The 20,639-nt window shown below is 42.3% G+C and overlaps 1 protein-coding gene across 2 annotated transcripts in view; it reads right to left on the minus strand.

Moving 5' to 3' along the window:
- The window catches only part of SEC11C (SEC11 homolog C, signal peptidase complex subunit), a 46,165-nt gene extending 25,863 nt beyond the window's left edge, over window positions 1–20,302 (minus strand). The window contains exons 1-2 of one of the 2 annotated variants that reach the window (XM_033933559.1): window positions 20,080–20,302; window positions 5,609–5,718 (exon numbers count right to left, since the gene is read on the minus strand). In XM_033933559.1, coding sequence (XP_033789450.1) covers window positions 5,609–5,718; window positions 20,080–20,139 — 170 coding nt within the window. In that variant the 5' untranslated portion in view covers window positions 20,140–20,302. The remainder of the gene's footprint in view (window positions 1–5,608; window positions 5,719–20,079) is intronic. The other variant, XM_033933566.1, reaches the window with a different exon arrangement.
- Window positions 20,303–20,639: the final 337 nt, after the last annotated feature.

Genomic DNA, 20,639 nt, shown 5'->3' on the forward strand with positions numbered 1-20,639 from the left:
TGTGCTGAACAGTCTATGCTCAATCTCCCCCCTCCTCGCTTAACAGGGAGTGAGATAAACTCAGGGACGGCCCTGACATCCAAGGAAGACTAGCAGACAGGCTGACAGGTACCCCCGAAGGGATTGGCCTGTCAGCTACAGACTGAAGCCTGTGAATTCTCAAGCAGGCAGCACTTCAAATGTCCGTAGAATACGAAAGGACTGCGAAAGGGAACAAAACTATGTCAAATTAAAAATAATAAATTGGAGAGAGCAGAACACCCTGCAACTACATGCAGAAGAGAAAGACTGATGGGAAGAGCTAAGCTAGCCTGTGATGTACCCTAGAGGCGGAGTGAAAAACTTATAGTTCTCTTCTGCAACCCATGTGAGTAAAGGGAAATAACTCTACGGTCAAGAATGTCTCACCTATTGCACTGGATTACATGATTATTTGAAATTTCCTCAAGGACCTACTCGTCAGAGATACGAGAAATGCCCTCTATGTATTCCTGTCCCAAGGTCAAAATGTATTGCATGAGTCTACTAAAAAAGCTATTACTCCAAAACCCTCTGCATATCATCATTATTAAACTATCTTCCTCCTTCAACTTAGTCTGTAACTTCCAAACTAATGTATACCCCATATATATTCAACTAAACTCTCATTGTGCATGCTTTAAGACAATCTAACTATATGTGAAACTAACATATCTCTGGAATTGCTAATGTAGGATGAACTATTTGTATGTTAAAAATCCTTGTTCTACGTTTGCTAATTTAGGATGAACAATTGTATTAGACAAATATCATTGTAGCCCGTACTGCCTTAGCTTTTTGTATCTTGTTTTTGTTTAATTATTTTATTGTATATTACACTTCCCCCTCCCATTCGCGGTTTTGGCAATCACGATTTCACATATTCGCAATTTTTTGGGGAGGGGGAAACCTCCCCACAGTTTAGCCTTCCTCCCTGCGTCCCGGCCTTACCTGGTGGTCTAGCGGGCTTTTGGGGCAGGAGCGATCTTCCTACACTCCTGCCCCATGTAGATCGCCAATAGGAAATGGCTGTGGGAAGTTCCCGTCGTAGTCTCGAGAGACTACAGGAACTCATGGCAGCTATTTCCTATTGGCGATCTGCACGGGGCAGGAGCGTAGGAAGATCGCTCCTGCCCCGAAAGCCCGCTAGACCACCAGGTAAGGCCGGGATGCCTGGGGGGAAGGCAGGAGGGAGGCGGGGGTGGGTCAGAGCCGGACCAGAAGATATTTGTGGTATTTCACCATTCGCAGTCCGGCTCTGCCCCTATCCCCCACGAATCCAGAGGGATTAAGTGTACCTTGTAACTCATTCTGAGCTCTCTGGGAAGGATGGGATATAAAGCAAATAACCCCCTCTTTTGCAAAGCCGTGCTACCATTTTTAGCGCCGGCCGCTATGGTAACAGCTCCGATGCTCATAGAATTCCTATGAGTGTCCGAGTTGTTACCGCTGCGGCTGGCGCTAAAAATGCTAGCACGGCTTTGTAAAGGAGGGGTGTGTGTTAATAAATTAAACAAATAAATAAATAATGTTTTATATTTCTACACATTTAAGCAAACTAACATTGCATTCATACTATTTGGATCAATACTGTAATCTGAAAATATACCCCTCCTTTTAAAAAACCGTAGCGTGGTTTTTAGCACCAGCTATGGATTACTCCGGAGCCTATCACCTCTTAACGTCATCTCATTCCAGAGCTTTCTTTCATACAAAAGAGACTTGACTCATGCGCATTTACATCACGCAGGTATTTAAATGTCTCTATTATATATCCCCTCTCCCGCCTTTCCTCTAAAGTAATCTTTAAGTCTGTCCCCATATGGCTTATCACGAAGACCACACACCTTTTTAGTAGCCTTCCTCTGGACCAACTCCATCCTTTTTATTTCTTTTTGAAAGTGCGGTCTCCAGAATTGTACACAATAATCTACATGAGTCTCAAAGGGTCTTATGCAGGGGCACCTTTTCAACCTGTTTGGCCACCTTAAGATCATCACATACAATCACACCCAAGTTCCGCTCTTGTCATGCGCATAAGTTCTTCACCCCCTAAACTGTACCTTTTCCTTCTGGTTTTTGCAGCCCAAATGCATAACCTTGCATTTCTTAGCATTAAATTTTAGCTGCCAAATTTCAGACCATTCTTCAAGCTTCGCTAGGTCTTTCTTCATGTTATTCACACCATCAGGGGTGTCTACTCTATTGCAGATTTTGGCATCATCCACAAAGAGGCAAATCTTACCTGACAACCCTTCAGCAATATTGCTTATAAAAATGTTAAAAAGAACAGGCCCAAGAACAGAACCTTGAGGCACACCACTGGTAACATCCCTTTCCTCAGAGCAATTTCCATTAACCACTATTCTCTGTTGTCTTCCACTTAACCAGTTTCTGATCCAGCCTGCCACTTTGGGGCTAAAATCTAAATACATCACATCTAGCGCACTCCCTCTACTCAATTCTCTGGTCACCCAGTCAAAGAAATTGATCAGATTTTCTGACAAGACCTACCTCTAGTGAATCCATCTTGCCTCTTGTCCTGTAATCCACCAGATTCCAGAAACTTCACCATTCTCTGTCAATGCTAAAACCTGTCAACCTTGTCATCAGCTCCACATGACATCTGAAGATTGCAGACTTTGGACTTGTGAGAGTGTTCTCCAATGAAGGCGACCGTCTGTATAGCCAACAGGTGACCACTAGATGGTACCGAGCCCCTGAGCTTCTGTATGGTGCTTGGAAGTATGATGAAGGTGTGGACCTTTGGGCGGTAGGTTGCATCTTTAGGGAGCTACTCAATAATTCGCCCTTCTTCCCTGGAGAGAATGATATTGAACAATTGTGCTGCGGATCCTGGGCACCCCCAATGAGAATATCTGGCTGGAAATCACAGAACTCCCTGATTACAAGATCTCCTTCAAGGAGAACCCACCCACACCACTGGAACATATTGTACCAGATGCATCTCCTCCAGCCCTGGACCTGCTCAATTGCACTTCCTAGTGTACCCATCCAAATAGAGGATCTGGATACAGAGAGCCACTGCCTGTCCATCATTCGGAGGTTCCCATCCCCCAGTGCAGTGGGAAGAAAACCTGGCAAGGTCTGCAGCATCAGCACGAATACCGCATTGATCAGCCCCTGGAAGAATCTGTGGTTGATCCTGAATTGATCATGTCATGCGAATTGATATGTCATGCGATGAGGGGAAAAGCCCCACCCTCCAATGTAGGTGGTGTTGTGTGGAATTTATCAGAATGAGAGCGAGAGCTGGAAAACTGTCTATGTGTCCCAGTAATAATTTTCTCCTGTTTTATCAGATATGTTTTTATTAAATTTATTGTAAACCGCCTAGACATAATGATAGGCAGTATATCAAATAAATAATAAACTTAAAACTTGAATGCTGACACGGAGTTGCCGGTGTCCATGTAACTGGAGGAAGCCAGGGAAGAAGTCCCAACCTCAGAGAGTCTTTGTATCAGCCCATGGAGGTGGAAATGGGCTCTGACCTGCCAAGCCAGGAGCAGCAGGACATGGACACAAACCAACAGACCCAAGGTATATGAAAAGCTTCTAATTAATACTTTGCTGCTGAATACAGTTGTTTTTCTTTATTACTGGGGAAAAAAAGACTGGAATTCTGTGTTTGCTACAAGGATTTTGAGGAATTATTTAAAGATGGTATGTTTTGTTTTGGTTTTCTTTTTCCTTTTGTTTTCTTGTGAAGAAATGACTGCCAGCACAAGCCCAGAGAGAGTGGGGAGCTTTGTTATATTGTGGCGGGAATGAGGGCTTATTAACTTAAGAAACTCAAGGTACAACTATACAATGGGAGGGATGTTACTGAATAAGAGTACCCAGGAAAGGGACTTGGGGGTAATGGTGGACATGACAATGAAGCCGTCGGCACAGTGTGCAGCGGCCGCTAAGAGAGCGAATAGAATGCTTGGTATAATCAAAAAGGGTATTACAGCCAGAACGAAAGAAGTTATCCTGCCGCTGTATCGGGCGATGGTGCGCCCGTATTTGAAGTACTGCGACCAATATTGGTCGCCGTACCTTAAGAAGGATATGGCGTTAGTCGAGAGGGTTCAGAGGAGAGCGACACGTCTGATAAAAGGTATGGAAAACCTGTCATATTCTGAGAGATTGGAGAAGCTGGGTCTCTTTTCCCTGGAGAAGAGGAGACTTAGAGGAGATATGATAGAGACTTATAAGATCATGAAGGGTATAGAGAGAGTAAAGAGGGACAGATTCTTCAAACTTTCTAATAACAAAAGAACAAGAGGGCATTCGGAAAAGCTGATAGGAGACAGATTCAAAACAAATGCTAGGAAGTTCTTCTTTACCCAACGTGTGGTGGACACCTGGAATGCGCTTCCAGAGGACGTAATAGTGCAGAGTACGGTACTGGGGTTCCAGAAAGGATTGGATAAATTCCTACTGGAAATGGGGATAGAGGGGTATAGATAGAAGATTACTACACAGGTCCTGGACCTGTTGGGCCACCGCGTGAGCGGACTGCTGGGCACGATGGACCTCGGGTCTGACCCAGCAGAGGCATTTCTTATGTTTCTTATGTTTACCAGCACACAATTCACAACTTTCCGTCCAGTGCAAACACATGCTGAAGAGCCAGTGTTGAACACAATGGTGCAGGCTGTGGTGTGAAGGAGAAACTCTGAAAGGTTATTTTGAGAGGCCAAATATATGAATGGTGAAAGAACTGTGAAAGGCAGGACTGTATTACCTGAAATCAGTGGCGTAGTAAAGGGGCGAGGGAGGGCGGTCCACCTTGAGCGCCAGGTGGGGACACTGGCACCCCTCCTCCTCCCATTCCTCCCCTCTATGCACGCCTCCCCTATCCTTCCCCCGTACATCTAGTTGAAGTTGTTCACAGCAGTCAACAACGTGCTCTTCGTGACCCTGTCGGTTCTCCTGCCGACGCCACTTCCACGTGCCACACATAGGAAGTGACGTCAGAGGGAGAGCTGACGGGGAGCATTCTAACACAGAAATATTTTTCTTTTCTTTTGAGGAAATGTTTTACTGCTGACAAGCTGAATACTTCTGTTTGTGACTGTGCTTCTAATAAAGTTTGGTCCTTTACAAGTTCCAAAGGGATGGTCCGTGCGAGTGTTTAAAAGCAAGGACACTCCAGTCTCCAGCTGTACTAAGGGTTGGTGTGAATTCCTGTCACATGCCACTCGAGGACCTGCTTGCTTAGGGGGTGGCAGTGACGATACATACATACAAAACATGACACAGTTCCAATATACGCCTAAAAATACCACAACTCATTCAGTTAAAAGACTTCATAAACAAAGTTGTTTTCAATCTCTTCTTGAATTTCTGAATATCCTCGAGCACTCTCAATGGTCCTGTCAGAGAATGAACCATTTAACACATGAAAAGAGTGAAATCAATACTGGGGATGTATTGTATGATTATATCCATTCCAGAATAAACCATTTGCCAAAGTAAAATCACATTTTTACTGTACTGTCTTATGAAAAAACTAGTATAGAAATTTATAATCATCCTGATTCACATGAGCATTTGATATTGCACAATTAAGACATACCTCAGTACTACGACAATAGGACTCTCACTTCCAGTGATCACTATCAGACCTTTCCATATCATAAGCGCTGAAGACACTATCATGGCAAAATTTAGAACCTGGTAGTATAACTGAAAAACCAAACAAAACCAAACATTGAGATACTGCGCTATAAATAATAGAAGTACTAGGTAGAAAAGTACTAGCATACGAGGAAGCATGACAAAGTTGGTATTAGAGAATAGAAAGTAAATGTCAGGCAACTGGATCTCTGCTCCAGTTCATACCAAATCACAATTCATCAATAATTTTTTGTCTCAACCTCCTCCTCCCCCCCCCCAACATACATAAAACTTCTGCTGAAAATCAGTGGAGTAGTTTCTAAAATTCAACATTCATACAGAGCAGCAGTGTCAAAGTCCCTCCTGGAGGGCCGCAATCCAGTTGGGTTTTCAGTATTTCCCCGATGAATATGCATGAGATCTATTAGCATACAATGAAAGCAGTGCAAGCAAATAGATCTCATGCATATTCATTGGGAAAATCCTGAAAACCCGACTGGATTGCAGCCCTCGAGGAGGGACTTTGACACATCCCAGATACAGAGGGATGGACAGAGATGGATGTTTTTCCAATAACAGGTGCTCTTATTACACTAGGGGAAAAAAAAAGCATGCTTTAAAAAAATACCAATTATACCTATATAAATTATGGAACACAAGGATGAAACTAACCACTCATGTCACATTGGGTACATAATATTTTTAATGATATAAACAAAACTAAAAACAAGACATGAGAAACCAAGGTGGCAAGGGAGCCCCTTCTGGTGATTCAGACAGGTCGTGACCTGTTTGGGCCGCCGCGGGAGCGGACTGCCGGGCAGGATGGACCTATGGTCTGACCCGGCGGAGGCACTGCTTATGTTCTTATGTTCTTATTTAAGAAGGGTTTTTAATGCAATTCGTCTAAAGCTTGTTCCCATAGGCAGAAGCAGACACACAGGTAAATGTCTAACTCAAGCCTACCAAACCAAGCGAGCATTCAGGATATCTATAATATACAGATAGCTGTGTACACAGCATCCAACGTTAACGAGCGATATTTTGAAAACTGAGTAGGTGTAATAGGGTGAGGGAGGAGGGTTAAAGACCTATTTCAGCACAACTAAGGGCTCCTTTTACTAAGCTGGGATAGCGGTTTTAGCGCGCGCTGCATTGAGCTGGCGTTAGTTCTAGTCACATAGCGCGGGTTTAGCGTGCGCTAAAAACGCTACCGCAGCTTAGTAAAAGGAGCCCTAAGTACTAGCTCTCTTTCAGATCAGGAACCTGTAAGTGTACGAGAGTATGCAGACTTCCAAGACTAATAGTTTCAAAGCAGCACTGGGCCCAAAGACACAAACAGGAAGCCAGAAGTACATGGCTACAGTAGCAGACTGTGCTGCTTTTAAAAATTGCTCAGTTTTTGTACAGTATAATGTCAAGCCCATTTTTATCTGAAGGGCCAGTGAGGATTTGTCCAAGAACTGAAACTACACCAACTCTGGCACCAAGCAGTAAAAAAACCAATCACAGTGCAATCTTTCTTCCACTAGGGCCCTTTTACCAAACTGCACTAAAAGATAGCCTCTGCACACGCTAACGCAGGCCTTGCCTGTGTGTTGAAGCCATTGTTATCACAGCAGAAAAATGGCTAAAAATCCTATTTTCTGTATTAGTGGCTTTGCGCTAATTTTCTTTTTTTTTAAAAATATTTTATTTATAAATTTTTCATTCTTACAATAAATTAATTTTACATGAACTTCAATTAATACATGAAAAATTGTGATTACAAGTAATTCATCTTATCACATAAAATATAACCCTTCCCTTTCTTCATTTCTTAAATCCATATAATATACATTCCCACCCTTCCCCAATCTAATATATCCATTACTAATGTGCTATGAAACCTGATCATTGGAATATTGCGTCAATGGTTCCCAAATTTTCTTAAAATTATGAATATTTCCCTGTTGTAATGCTATTGTTTTTTCCATTTTGTATATATGACAGACTGAATTCCACCAAAATGTAAAATTTAATTTGGTGTAGTCCTTCCAATTTTGAGTTATTTGTTGCATGGCGACCCCTGTCAATATTAATAATAGTTTGTTATTGTTTGCTGAAATCGGACTCTGAGTTCTCATTGCTGTACCAAATAGTATAGTATCATATGAGAGTCCTACATGATTTTCTAGTAGTTCATTAATTTGGGGCCAAATTAGTTTCCAAAATGCATTTATACAGGGACAATTTGCACTAATTTTCTATTAACACATGGCCATTATTGTTTGAGCCCCTATCGCCTCCTATTTTGTAGGCAGCTAGGGCCCACACTAATTAATTAGTGCTTGGCAAAGTACCTACACTAATTACTCTCTGCCCCAGCACTAAAACATAAAACTTAATTCAAGCAGCATAAGGATAAAGCCTGCGATGCTGTTCAACTCCTTGCAACAAGGCCTCAAGAAAACATTAAGGGCCAAATTCTATAAACGGTGTCCCAATTGTAGGTGACGGCAAGCGTTCTACCGCTGTCTAACTAGCCAATCGGGATGCACATTTTCTAAAAAAAAATAAAAAACAACCCGAGAGTAGGCGTCCGTTGCAGGTGCAGGGAGGCGCCTAGGGATGCTTAAGCTTGCTCAAGGCTGGGAGTGGTTTTGCTCGGAAGCGGCCTTAAGCAAGCTTAAGCAGCCATATGTTTCTCCCTAGGGCCACGATAGGCACCTGAAATGTAGGCCTCTGAAATGCTGACCTACATTTTAAATACACGCGGCCGATAAACTGAGTGCAGCAAGGAAATCTCCCTGCCGTGATCTGATGCCAACTCCCTCCAACCACCACCCCCAAACACCTCCCCTCCACTGTCTGCGGCAGAAAGGATGCCCACTCCCCCGAAAATGACCCCCTACCCAATGAAACCCTGACCCCCCACCCCTCAAAGCCCACCAAGACCCTTTATAAGCAAGACCGACAGGAGGAATGCCTACTCCCTCCGGCCAGCAGGCCCACCTCTTCAGAACGGTAGGCCTTCCCCTTTCCAGTGCATCCTGGGATACACTAGGAAGGGGCCTAAGGGCCAGATTTGCCTCCTTCCCAGTGCAGATCCCTAAGGACACGCCAAATAGGGGTGGGGGGGCATGTGTTTGGGGGGGCAGCAGGAGGGCGTAGGCATCCCTCCTGCTGGGTATGTTGGGGGGGGGTTGCCGGCAGGAAGGAGTGGGCATCCCTCTTGTAGGGGATTGTTTCAGTGTTTGCCGCAGGAGGAGTTGGGCATCCCTCCTGCCGCAGACAGTGTGTGTGTGGGGGGGTGGGGGGTTCAGGAGCGGCGGCAGGAAACAGTGGGCATCCCTCCTGCTCAGCTGGCTGGCTTGCAGTGGGGTTCAGCGGTTCCCTGCTGCTCAGCTGATCACAGAAGAGAGATTCCCTTGCCGTGATTAGCTCAAAGGCAATGCGATTCTTTAAACAGTGCCTGTGAAATGGCTGCTGGTTATGTGGGGTTAGGCGCCTGCCTGTTAGGACAGACGCGATTTTGTATAGGATGCCTGTGCGCGATTCTCAAAAGTCGCTTAGGCAACTGCTGAGACTGAGCATTCTATATGGAAGCGGCACCTGCCACAGCAAGCGCCTGTAAAACAGGTGCCTGCCATGTGTCAATCACCAGCAGGTGCCACGTCTTTTTTTTAAAACACAGGTGCCTTAAATGTAGGTCAGTATTTTAAAGAACTACAATTAAGGCACCGGTCTCACGCCTACAGATGTCCAAGGCCACTTCTGGCGCAAACCACACCCACGTTGGCCTTAGGTGGTCCCTATGCCCCTCCGTAGGCGCAAGACAGGCGCTTAAGAATGGTGCCTGCATTAAAAAAAAATCATGCATCCCGATTGGTTCGTTAGATGGCAGTAAAACGCCTACCACTGCCTAACTTCAGGACACTGTTTGGAAAATTCGGCCCTAAATGGCTGAGTGTTTGGAACCCAACAACCACAAAACTATCTAATAGACTGGTATCATATTAGCACCATCACACCCAGTCTTTAATCAAATCAACAGTGACTTTTTAACTTGTATTTCTTTTTTTTCTTTTTTGCATTTTTACTATTTTCTTGGATCTTCAGTCAGCTGTCATAATATATTACTCCTGTTATCACAGTCCTCATCTTCATTGATCCATTCTCCAAATTTTTTTTCAATCTTCTCTTGATTTCTTTCTTTATTTAATTTTCTATACCGTTCTCCCAGGAGAGCTCAGAATAGTTTACATGAGATTATTCAGGTACTCAAGCATTTTCCCTGTCTGTCCTGGTGGGTTCACAATCTATCTAATGTATCTGGGGCAATGAGGGGATTAAGTGACTTGCCCAGGGTCACAAGGAGCAGTGTGGGTTTAAACCCACAATCCCAGGGTGCTGAGGCTGTAGCTTTAACCACTGCACTACACTCTTCTCAAATCAATGCTTTCAACCCTCCCAACATGAATTCACCTTTCAAAAACTCTTCAAGGTCAAGGGGGTTATCCTCTCTAATTAACATTACATAAGCATGCAAAAATTTATCTCCCTACCAAAGGCTCCATAGAAGCTGACTTTCAATTGGACACTGGCACGAAGTAGAAATCAGCTGATGAGTTCTAAGTTAGCAGCAAAAGAGATGCCACAGCCATGCTGTTCCAATTGCTTCTATAGAGTCTTTGGTAAGGAGATTTATTTTTGTGTGCTTGTGTGATGTTAATTTACAAAGACAAGTAAACATTTGAGGATATTGTGAACAATGCTATTTTACCATTACAACTGATAGCCACCTTGACCCTGAAGAAGAGTTTTTGGAAATGTGAATTCATGTCAGGAGGGGTGAAGCATTGATCTAAAAGATAAGCTGCTGTTGTTTAGATATAAAATATGAAAAATTAGATAAACAAGAGAAGATTGAAAAAAATTTAGTGTATTGATCAATAAAGATAAGGGCTGCGATAACAGGAGTAATATATCCTGACAGTTGTCTGAAGATCCAAGAAAATAGTAAAAATGCAAAAAAAATAAAAATAATATATATATATACACAAGTTAAAGAGTCACTGTTGATTTGATCAGTACCAGCAAACCCAGGGGTCCGTTTACTAAGGCGCGCTAACCGATTTAGCGTGCGCTAAATGCTAAGGCACTCATTATATTATATGGGCGCCTTAGCATTTAACGCATGCTAATCGTTAGCGCGCACTAAATCGGTTAGCGCGCCTTAGTAAACGGACCCCTGGGTTTGATGGTGCTGATGATGTATGAGTGTTTGGAATCCGTTGGTAGATGACTATGCCAAAGTGTTTAGCTATTAGCAAAGTATGTTAAATTTCAAGTTTATTAGGATTTGATATACCGCTTATCAAGGTTATCTAAGCGGTTTTTACAATCAGGTACTCAAGCATTTTCCCTATCTGTCCCGGTGGGCTCACAATCTATCTAACGTACCTGGGGCTATAGAGGACTGAGTGACTTGCCCGGAGTCACAAGGAGCAGCGCGGGGTTTGAACCCACAACCCCAGGGTGCTGAGGCTGTAGATCCAACCACTGCGCCACACACTCCTCTGAATTTCTGTTATTTCCTACAATAAAGTGCAGATACTGAAGGTTCATTTAATAAAATACTGCTAGATTTTTTTTTTTTTTTTGCAAAAAATGTCTTTTTATCATTATTTGATGATATGAGAATGTTTTCCTATTCTTTTGTGGTTGTAACACTGTATTAGTGGGGTTCAAAGGAATCCAATCCCACATTATAATAAGCATATTGGAGACTATATTGTTCTTTCTGTACTGATTTATTGCTCTTTTTCAATAAAACAACCTTGACAGAACTCCCCTCCCTCTTTACTAAGCCACAGTAGAGGTTTCTATCGCAGCCTGGAGCGCTAAATGCTCCAACGCGGCTTCGATGTTCATAAAATTCTTAGGAGCGCTACAAGCTGCGGTAGAAACCTCTATCGTGGCTTAGTAAAAAAGGGGGGGGGAAATATATTTTGATCAATGTATCATTGATGAGTGTGAAAACATGAGTTATAGATATAATACCAATAAATTTGCTCCATTAAGCAATAGCAAATTTTAAGAAAAACAGAGCTTTATGTAATCAGTGGCTTTGAGGGCCACAGGATGGGCTTAAAAATTTTTTTTAAATTATTTTCTGATCAGGCACAATCAAATTCATGGGCAAACTTCAATTCACACTGGTTTTCCAACTTTAGGTTTTTCTGGAGAACCCTACCGAAACACCATAGGCATGCGGGTTCAAAACAAAGCCTCTGATCCCTAGCAGTAATCTCACAATACTACCACTAGTGGTTAAAGGCTAGTTGGGGTGGGGGAAGGAGTGATTCATGGATGTGCTTGCCCCCCACGCCAACTAGCCACCAAGAAAATGGGAAGGAATTAAACGCAGATAGTGGGGAAGGTGTCCTGGGGCTGGAAGGTTTTTGTAGCTGCACTGGTCACAATACATTCATCACTGACAACACAGATGCACTTACCATATCCTCTTCAAGATACAGCTATGTGAACTCACATTATCTATAGTTTCCACACCATGTGTCCCCTTATGTGGTAAGCACTTAGCATATGAATTAGGACACAGTGAATGTTCAGTTGTGCTTTAACTATTCTATGTTCCCTCTAAGACAGTGGTCTCAAACTGAAACCCTTTGCAGGGCTACATTTTGGATTTATAGGTACTTGGGGAGCCTCAGAAAAAATAGTTAATGTCTTATTAAAGAAACTAGTCTTATAGCCCGTTACATCCGTCTTGGGGGAGAGAGAGATACGCATGGTAAGCGCGCATGCGCACTCCTACCTGCGGGGATCTACAGCGCACGTAAAACGGAACACGCTGGTAAGAGTGCGCATGCGCGCTTAGGCTTTTATTATATTAGATGACAATTTTGCATGAGATAAAACTCTTTATATTTTCAAGTTTCAAGTTTATTAGGTTTTTATATACCACCTATCAAGGTTATCTAAGTGGTTTTACAATCAGGTACTCAAGCATTTTTCCCTATCTGTCCCGGTAGGCTCACAATCTATCTAATGTACCTATTTATAAATCTTTCCTTTTGGCTAAGTCTTAATAATAATATTGTAATTTATAGCTAAAGAGACATATGATCAAGAAACTGTTTTATTTTACTTTTGTGATTATGATAAACATACCGAGGGCCTCAAAATAGTACCTGGCGTGGTCCCCGGGCCACAAGTTTGAGACCACTGCTCTAAGAGGAACATGTGAGCAATTGCTCATACATTCTAGGAGTATCGCTCGCAGATTTTACATGGTTGCTCACAAAAAACCCTGCAAATCTGGAAAATTGTTGTTTTTTTAAAACTTGGGCCTAAATTCTGTCACCAGGGCCTAAAGTTAGGCACCTATTTCTGAGGTGCCCAACTAGATAGGCGCCTATCTAAATTGAAGAACAAGCTCAATTAAGCTTTTTAATCAGCACTGATTGAAACATAGGCGCCTATCAAGAAAGCGCAATTCTGTAACAAGGCGCCTCTAAAAATTTAAGCGGCCTTCAAAAAAATAGGCGATGTGGCTACGTGTTAGGCACCTTCTTACAGAATCACTGCTCTTAAGCATTGTGCCTAGAGCTGGCCTATTTATTGGGCGCCTCCAAAATAGGTGCCGCTCAGCGCCATTAACTAAACAGCACCCAATTTTTCTTGAATCACGCTGAACAGTGCCTAAGTAGGCACCTAACTTTTGGGCGCTTCTTATAGAATTTGCCCTTTGTTGCTTACCTAAAAAAAGAAGTTTGTTGTAACTTGTCATTCACATGAGAAAAAAATTTGCATACACCTTGCCAATCCTTAGAGGGAATATTGTACCACACGCTAATTCATAGGATAACTACTTGTCCCATTTTAGTAAGCCTTCGAGCTCTAGCATATTTCATGTCCTCAAACTCCATTTCAGCTGCTCTTACCCAACCTGGGAAAGCATTCCCTACTTCCACTACTCTTCAGTTTGCCCCTCAAAGTCTCTTATTAAGACCCTTTGCTGTAGAACAAGCTTTCACTTGAAATAGCTTTGTTCTTATGATAGGCAGCACCTGAAAAATATTACTAAAAGCATATCTCCCCTCTATTGCCAATCCTCCATAGCTTATATGGCTAGATTTCTTTCATAAAACTGCACATTTACATATCTTCCAATTCAAAGCAGTGAGACTTTCTGAATATAAGTGGTTAACATGTATGAATATTTTAAGCAAGATGAGAACTTTACACACTAAAAATATAAAAACACTTGATCAGATTAAGCGTAGGGAAAGAGAAGCAACAAAATAGATAATTTTATTTCATATTTCATGTCAACTAATACCACATCACTTCAAACCAGAAATACAACAGGAATAGTTGTGCATATTTCTAGCACAGACATTATTTTACATTACATTACCATTTGTATTCTAACAAAGCCCTTTTGAGTTGGGATAAAAGCCGACACATTGGGGATAATTTTATAAAGGAACACAAATGTAGATCAGCTTTCTACAAATATAAGCAGGGGAATACGTACACAAAGTCCCCCTTTAATCAAGTCGCGTTAAGGTTCTTTTTTATCGTGAGTCACTGAGGTAAAAGCTCCGACGCTCATAGGAATTCTATGAGTGGCGGAGCTTTTACTCCTGCGACCTGCTATAAAAACCCTAACACAGCTTGATAAAAGGAGGCCAAAATCAGGCATTACCAACAAATAGTACACACATTTATGCGATATACATGTAGGTGTTCCTCGGGACAGAGTTACGGTGGAAAAAATGAAAGAAACCTCAAAGAATGAAGATTCAATACAAAAAACAGGTTTCTGAAACACAACTTAAAAGTTACGCATGCGTTGAGAGGAAAAGGTCTCAGAAATCCTGCGCTTTCAATGAATAATCATTAGAATAGCAAATGCAGGTGTCATTTTTGGAAGTTAACGTTAAAGCCATTACCGTCGGGCTAAAACTACGTTGCATATTGTACATCGCACAATGGCACTTTAGAAGAATTTTTAAGATAAGTGCACTTTATTGCTGATGGTTATTTATTAAGTACAGTTTAAAACTAAAACATAACAAAAAAACGATTTAAATTAATGAGTGAGAGGTTTTTGGTCGATGAACGATAATCCAACCTGCATTTGCTATTCTAATGATTATTCATTAAAAGCACAGGATTTCCGAGACCTTTTCCTCTCAACGCATGCATAACTTTTAAGTTGTGTTACAGTGGAATCAGTACACAAGCAAGCTCACCAATTATTCCTGACTCCATCAAAAATAAACAGCAGGGAAAAAATTTCAGCAGGGGTCCAAAGGATGTATCCAAAGCATTGCAAAGATAAAAACTAGACTCCCCTAAGGGCTCCTATGCTAGCGGTTTTAGCGCGCGCTACATTGCCACACGTGCTACACGCTAACACCTCCAAAGAGCTGGCATTAGTATTTTTTGTGTAGCACGGGGTTAGCGCGCGCTAAAAACGCTAGCGCAGCTTAGTAAAAGGAGCCCTAAATTTCTGGCAATCTTTAAGCTTAGATGGCAAAAAATATGCTCAGAGACCTGGAGACTGCACCCGGAGAATTCTCCCCATATACAGCCTCTCCATCCAATCATAGCATATTTAATATAGTATTAAGTTGAAAAACAGTTCTAGACCTTTAAAAATCAAATGCAGGTCAAAAACCAGATAAAACACTTATCTCATCTTGAAGGTTCCGACGTGAACGTTTCGTCCCTGCGTCAAGGAACCTTATTGCTGAATGAATGAAACTGCTCAAAGCAATAATTGGACTCGGGTCTCTCAAAAATGTCAGCTTGACTTCAAAAGCGACGTTACTCACATCTAAGCTTAAAGATTGCCAGAAATTTAGGGGCGTCTATTATTATCTTTGCAATACCAATTACTGTATTTCCAGCACAAGATATGCATAAATTTACATGCGACCCGGAGCAGTTGTAAATTTGCACAAGAATATGCATGTACAATACATGGAATGAATTTAGAAGTCTAAATGCACATACACATATATGTAACAGGCATACCATAAATACACATTTTTTTTTTACATTTTTCAATAGCTGCCCTTTTATAAAATTACACCCCACCATTTACAGATAAGTGGGATGAAGGAGGCAGTTAAAACTGAACAAGTGTAAGGTGGTGCAGAGAAGATAGGGTATTTTAATTGTTTTAATATTTTGTTGTATTTATGTTATTATATTTACTGTATTAAGCATACACTATTTAGAGGTTAATAGGCACATGATCAATAAGGGTGATTTTATAGTACATTTAAAATTAAGGGCTCCTTTTATGAAGGTGCGCTAGCGGTTTTATCGCACGCACTCTGTAATTTTAATTATTTGTACATCGCCTAGAATTTGGAATAGGCGATTAATCAAATTTGATAATAAACTTGAAACTTGATTAACGCACGGTATAGCGCATGCTAGCCAAAAATCTACCGCCTACTCAAAAGGAGGCGGTAGTGGCTAGCGCGTGCGGCAATTTAGCGCGCGCTATTCCGCACGTTAAGGCCCTAGCGCACCTTCGTAAAAGGAGCCCTAAATAAAATATCAAAGGTCAAAGTTCAGTCATTACACAGAGTACAAAACTGAAAACAATTAAAGTACTTCAATTATAACACAATGCAATTTTATAAACAAGTGAAGTAGAATCCAGGTAAAATAAGGTCCTTTTGGCCAGGTTTCTAATGTCTCCGTGTGTGTGTGTGGGGGGGGGAATGTTTCTTTCTGGTTGCCCCCTGCTCTAATCTGTTATCATTCATTATGGAAAACAAATGCCTCAAGAATGCGGTGCAGTGCACAACCACTCCCCCTCCAGTCTCAAAAAGAACACTGACGCCACTCTGCTTGCATGGACAGTCCTAAAGCCACAAAAAGAGCATATCCCACCAGGACTACCACATGTCTCTCTGTCCCCTCCCTCAACAAAGTACTAGTTAGCATAGGCTATTGTGAGCCCATCCGAGACAGAGAGGGAAGTTTTTCTTAATGTGCCTTAAATTGAGATTATTTATATTATTTGTAATCCGCTCAGAACTGTAGATGTAGCGTAATAAAAATATTTTAATAAACAATAAAGCTATACATGCTGCAGGTAGAACTCACTGTTAAAAGTGGTCTGTTTGCTTCATGTCTCAACAAACAATAAAACATCCTTGCACCTTTCTGCAAATGAAATGTCTAGCGATGCGGAAGGGCGGGGAAGAGAGGTTGGAGGCAGGAGAAGAAAGAGAGGCAGATGCTGAATTATGGGGGGAGGGAGATGGGTCTGAGGTAAAAGTTGATGCTGGAAGGAGGCTTAGCCTGGAAGAGGATAAGGGTGACAGAAGGGTCTTGGTGATAACACAGAAACTGGGAATAGGGGTTAGAGAAGGGATCTAATCCTGGGCCTGAGAGAAGAAACAGAGAGTTGGGAGCTGAGAGCAAAGTTTGCAAACCCCCCCGTCCCCCGAATTAGAAGGCATTCTCCACTGCCTCTATAGGGAAATATCCTTGAGGGGGGTTCTCTCTCTCATCATACAGGGGTCCTTTATACCAAGCTGCAGTAAAAATTGGCCTCAACACACCCTTACAAAGGTCTTTCTTGCATGTTAAGGCTATTCTTACCATGGCGATAATAAAACACTTTTTTTCTATCATTTTTATTAATAGCCTTACGCTGTTAACATTAGTTTGCAGCCATTTAAAAAAATTACCACAGGAGCATTTACTACCACTTATTTAGGACGTGGTAAGGGTTCCTACGTTAACCATGCGCGTTAACACCTGCGTTAACACCTGCTTTCCACCCCCAACAAACCCCCTCTAAAAAAATAACTACAAAAAAAAATTCTGCGGAGTTAGCACATGCCAAAACCAACATGGAACTCTAGTTAGTTACACGTTAGGCTATTCTTGGTGTGTTAAGTGCACATCAGCTTAGTAAAACAACCCCATAGTCACTTAATACATATTTTTCCTCTAATGGAGCAGTTCTTTATGATTTAAACACGTTTGCTGGAGAAATAATCATTTTTTAAAAATTCTTCTTACACAACTACAAAAATCCATGCAGTCTAGTTAGCTAAAATGTAAGTTTAATAAATATTTTCTCTAGTTAACTTTTACAAAGCAGAGTGTTAGTAAAATTGTATCAGCAGAACCAAAATAGATTTCAAAGCCTCCAACCCTGCCTCACCCCTCCTGCTCCACAACTTATGTGGAGGACAATTCACGCCTGCATTTAGCGTGACTGAAGTGCATACGTGCAGAATCAATGCCACTTATGAGTACGCCTGTCCAAAGTGCTATTCTGTAAGCTCAGGCTTAAGTGGCTCAGCATGGATTTGAAAAGTTTCAGGTTCCTTCAAATCTGATATATCACCTGGGATGGGCTCTTCAGGGCAGTTTACATTAGAATAGAAAAGAAAAGAACTACATAATTCATAAGGAAGGAAGAATGGAAAGAAAGAGAAGGAGGGGCAGAAATATAGTTTATAGAACTTATCTGGCTGCTGCCTCACCCAGTCGTGTCCAAAGTAGGTAGTAAAGGCCAGGTTGATAGGTCAGTGACCAAAAGTGTCTTAAAAAAATGGGGGGTAGGGCATATGGGAGTACTATCAACCATCAACACATACTGCTTATGAATACTATCAATATGCATGTTGATTGACAATGTAGGCATGTCTTCCTATGCCTGCCACTGACTTAGCATAAATGGGTGTGCCTTCTTTTAGGTATAGCAATGTGGGTTTGCTTTGCACTAATATTCTGAAAAAGCAGGAAGCCAATTCACAGAATGGCTGCCTTTAGAGTTGATAGACACACGATCAATAAGTGTAATCTGTTTGTTCCTGATTTTGTGTATGTATTCCCTTGCTTAATTTGCCTCTAGAAATACAAGTCTCGCACTTCACTGCAGGTATAAATGAACATTTCTCCTTTCAAACGAATCCTTTTACTAAAGTGTGCTAAATGCACTGTATACCTATGGGCTACTTAGCACTTAACGAATACTAATTTGTTAGTGTATGCTAAATCCATTAGCACACCTTAGCAAAAGGACCCCAAAATGAGGCATTGGTGCTGGCTTAGCCATTAGGCAAACTCTGCTGTTGCCTAGGGTGGTCAGAGCTTCTGGAGGATAGTAAAGAGCAGTTGCAATCAAGGCAATTCAATAAGATATGAAACCCCACTAACTCTAAAAATCAAAAGAATATAACTTTACTTGGAGGCAGGGTTAGAAATGACAGTATACAGATGGGGTACACAACTTTTGGAAATCACCCTTATTTTGTTTGTTTTTTTGTGTGTGTATATATATATATATATATATATATATACACACACACACACAAGTATTTTTTGATACACACGGAACAAACTTCAGTACTGAAAAGTATGATGCTTGATGATGCATTCTTACAGGATTATTCTGGAAAGTATATATATTGGAATGATCATGATTGGTTCTGTTTAATTATCAAAGGTTTATAGGAAAGAGGGCAAGACTGAGGGCTCCTTTCATCAAGCCACGCTAGCAGTTTAATGCACATTAAACCGCTAGCCGCTACTGCCTCCTCTTGAGCAGGCGGTAGTTTTTGGCCAGCGCGTGATGAAACGTCATGCACGGCTTGATAAAAGGAGCCCTGAGTTACGCCTAGGATATCTAATACCATTGCACCAGTCTTGCAAAGCATGCAACGCACAGGACCACTTAGGCCTAGATTCACTAAGGGCACGGATCGGATCCAATCCGTGTCCGGGGGGGGGAGGCTAATACAAGAATCGTCCTCATGCCCCCAACCGCCTGCCTGGATCGCACTATAGCGATCCCAACGCATGCGCAGACCATCTGTAGATGGTCTACACATGCACTGGCCCTTCGTGCCCGGCAGAGCTAAATTTTACTTATTTTAACTTTGCGCAGCCCGTGGTTTTAACCCGCTTTAAACCCGCGGGTTAAAACCACGGCCTTGCACAGCGGGGAAGGGCAGGAGAGGCGGGGCAGAGAGCAGGATATGCAATCAGAAACCATTGAACCAATGGTCCCCAGCAGTCGCTTGTTTGCAGCTCGGCCAGCCCAGTTTTTTTCTTGTGAATCACTGCCTGCCTACATTTGAATGCCGTTCCCCCTCATTCGCATGCACGGATTGGAGGATGATCGGGACAGAGGTTAGTGAATCGGGTCGGAGGAAAATCGGGTGGCAAAGGGGTCGCTAAGTGGTCGGAACTTGATCAGTGGGCTTAGCTGATAGCATTGAGAGGGGTCAAAAAAAGCCTCCTCTCCCCCATATTTTTAAATAGACCGATTTTGTGCTGTGACCTTTTTAGCGGTCTTAACGGGGAGGGGGGAGATTTAATCCATTTACCTACAGCACAAAATACGGGTTTTCTTATCAAAGGCGAAAGCACCTCATTTGAGGGACACACCTGCCGCTTGTTCATCCGCCGTAAATCTCCGAACAAGTCCATCGCCGCAGCCAAACCCACTGCAGCCCAGAGCGGGCCTCAGCACCATCGAACGAGAACAGCTCAACCTCGGCCCCGCGCGCTCCGCTACGCCGCTGCCAGGCGATTCAGACGGGCGCGTCATCTGCACGCCGACGTCGGACGTCTGGAGTGTCGCGTCAGCGTGGCTCGATTGGGCCACGGCTGTCCGTCGGATTCAGGACTCGGATAACTTTATTGGCATGACAGTTTTTCCACGTGTATCCCAAATTAAAACATATAAAAAATAACAGAAGACATTATTTGATCTGCACTTAAATGTTTACTGGTATTGCATATTCTTGTGCTTTCTTTGGAAAGCCCTGTTTTCTCTTCTTGTAACTTGTTTTAAATGAAAATTCAATAAATTTGCTGAACTGAACCCCCCCCCCCCCACCCGAAAAACAGAATAACAATACTAGCAGTGAGATAAAGCTGCAGGGCGCGCAAAGTGTCATGATGGAGGACAGAAAATGATTTTACAT

The sequence above is a fragment of the Geotrypetes seraphini genome, chromosome 1 (genome assembly GCF_902459505.1).
Source record: "Geotrypetes seraphini chromosome 1, aGeoSer1.1, whole genome shotgun sequence".
Classification (NCBI taxonomy): Eukaryota; Metazoa; Chordata; class Amphibia; order Gymnophiona; family Dermophiidae; genus Geotrypetes; species Geotrypetes seraphini.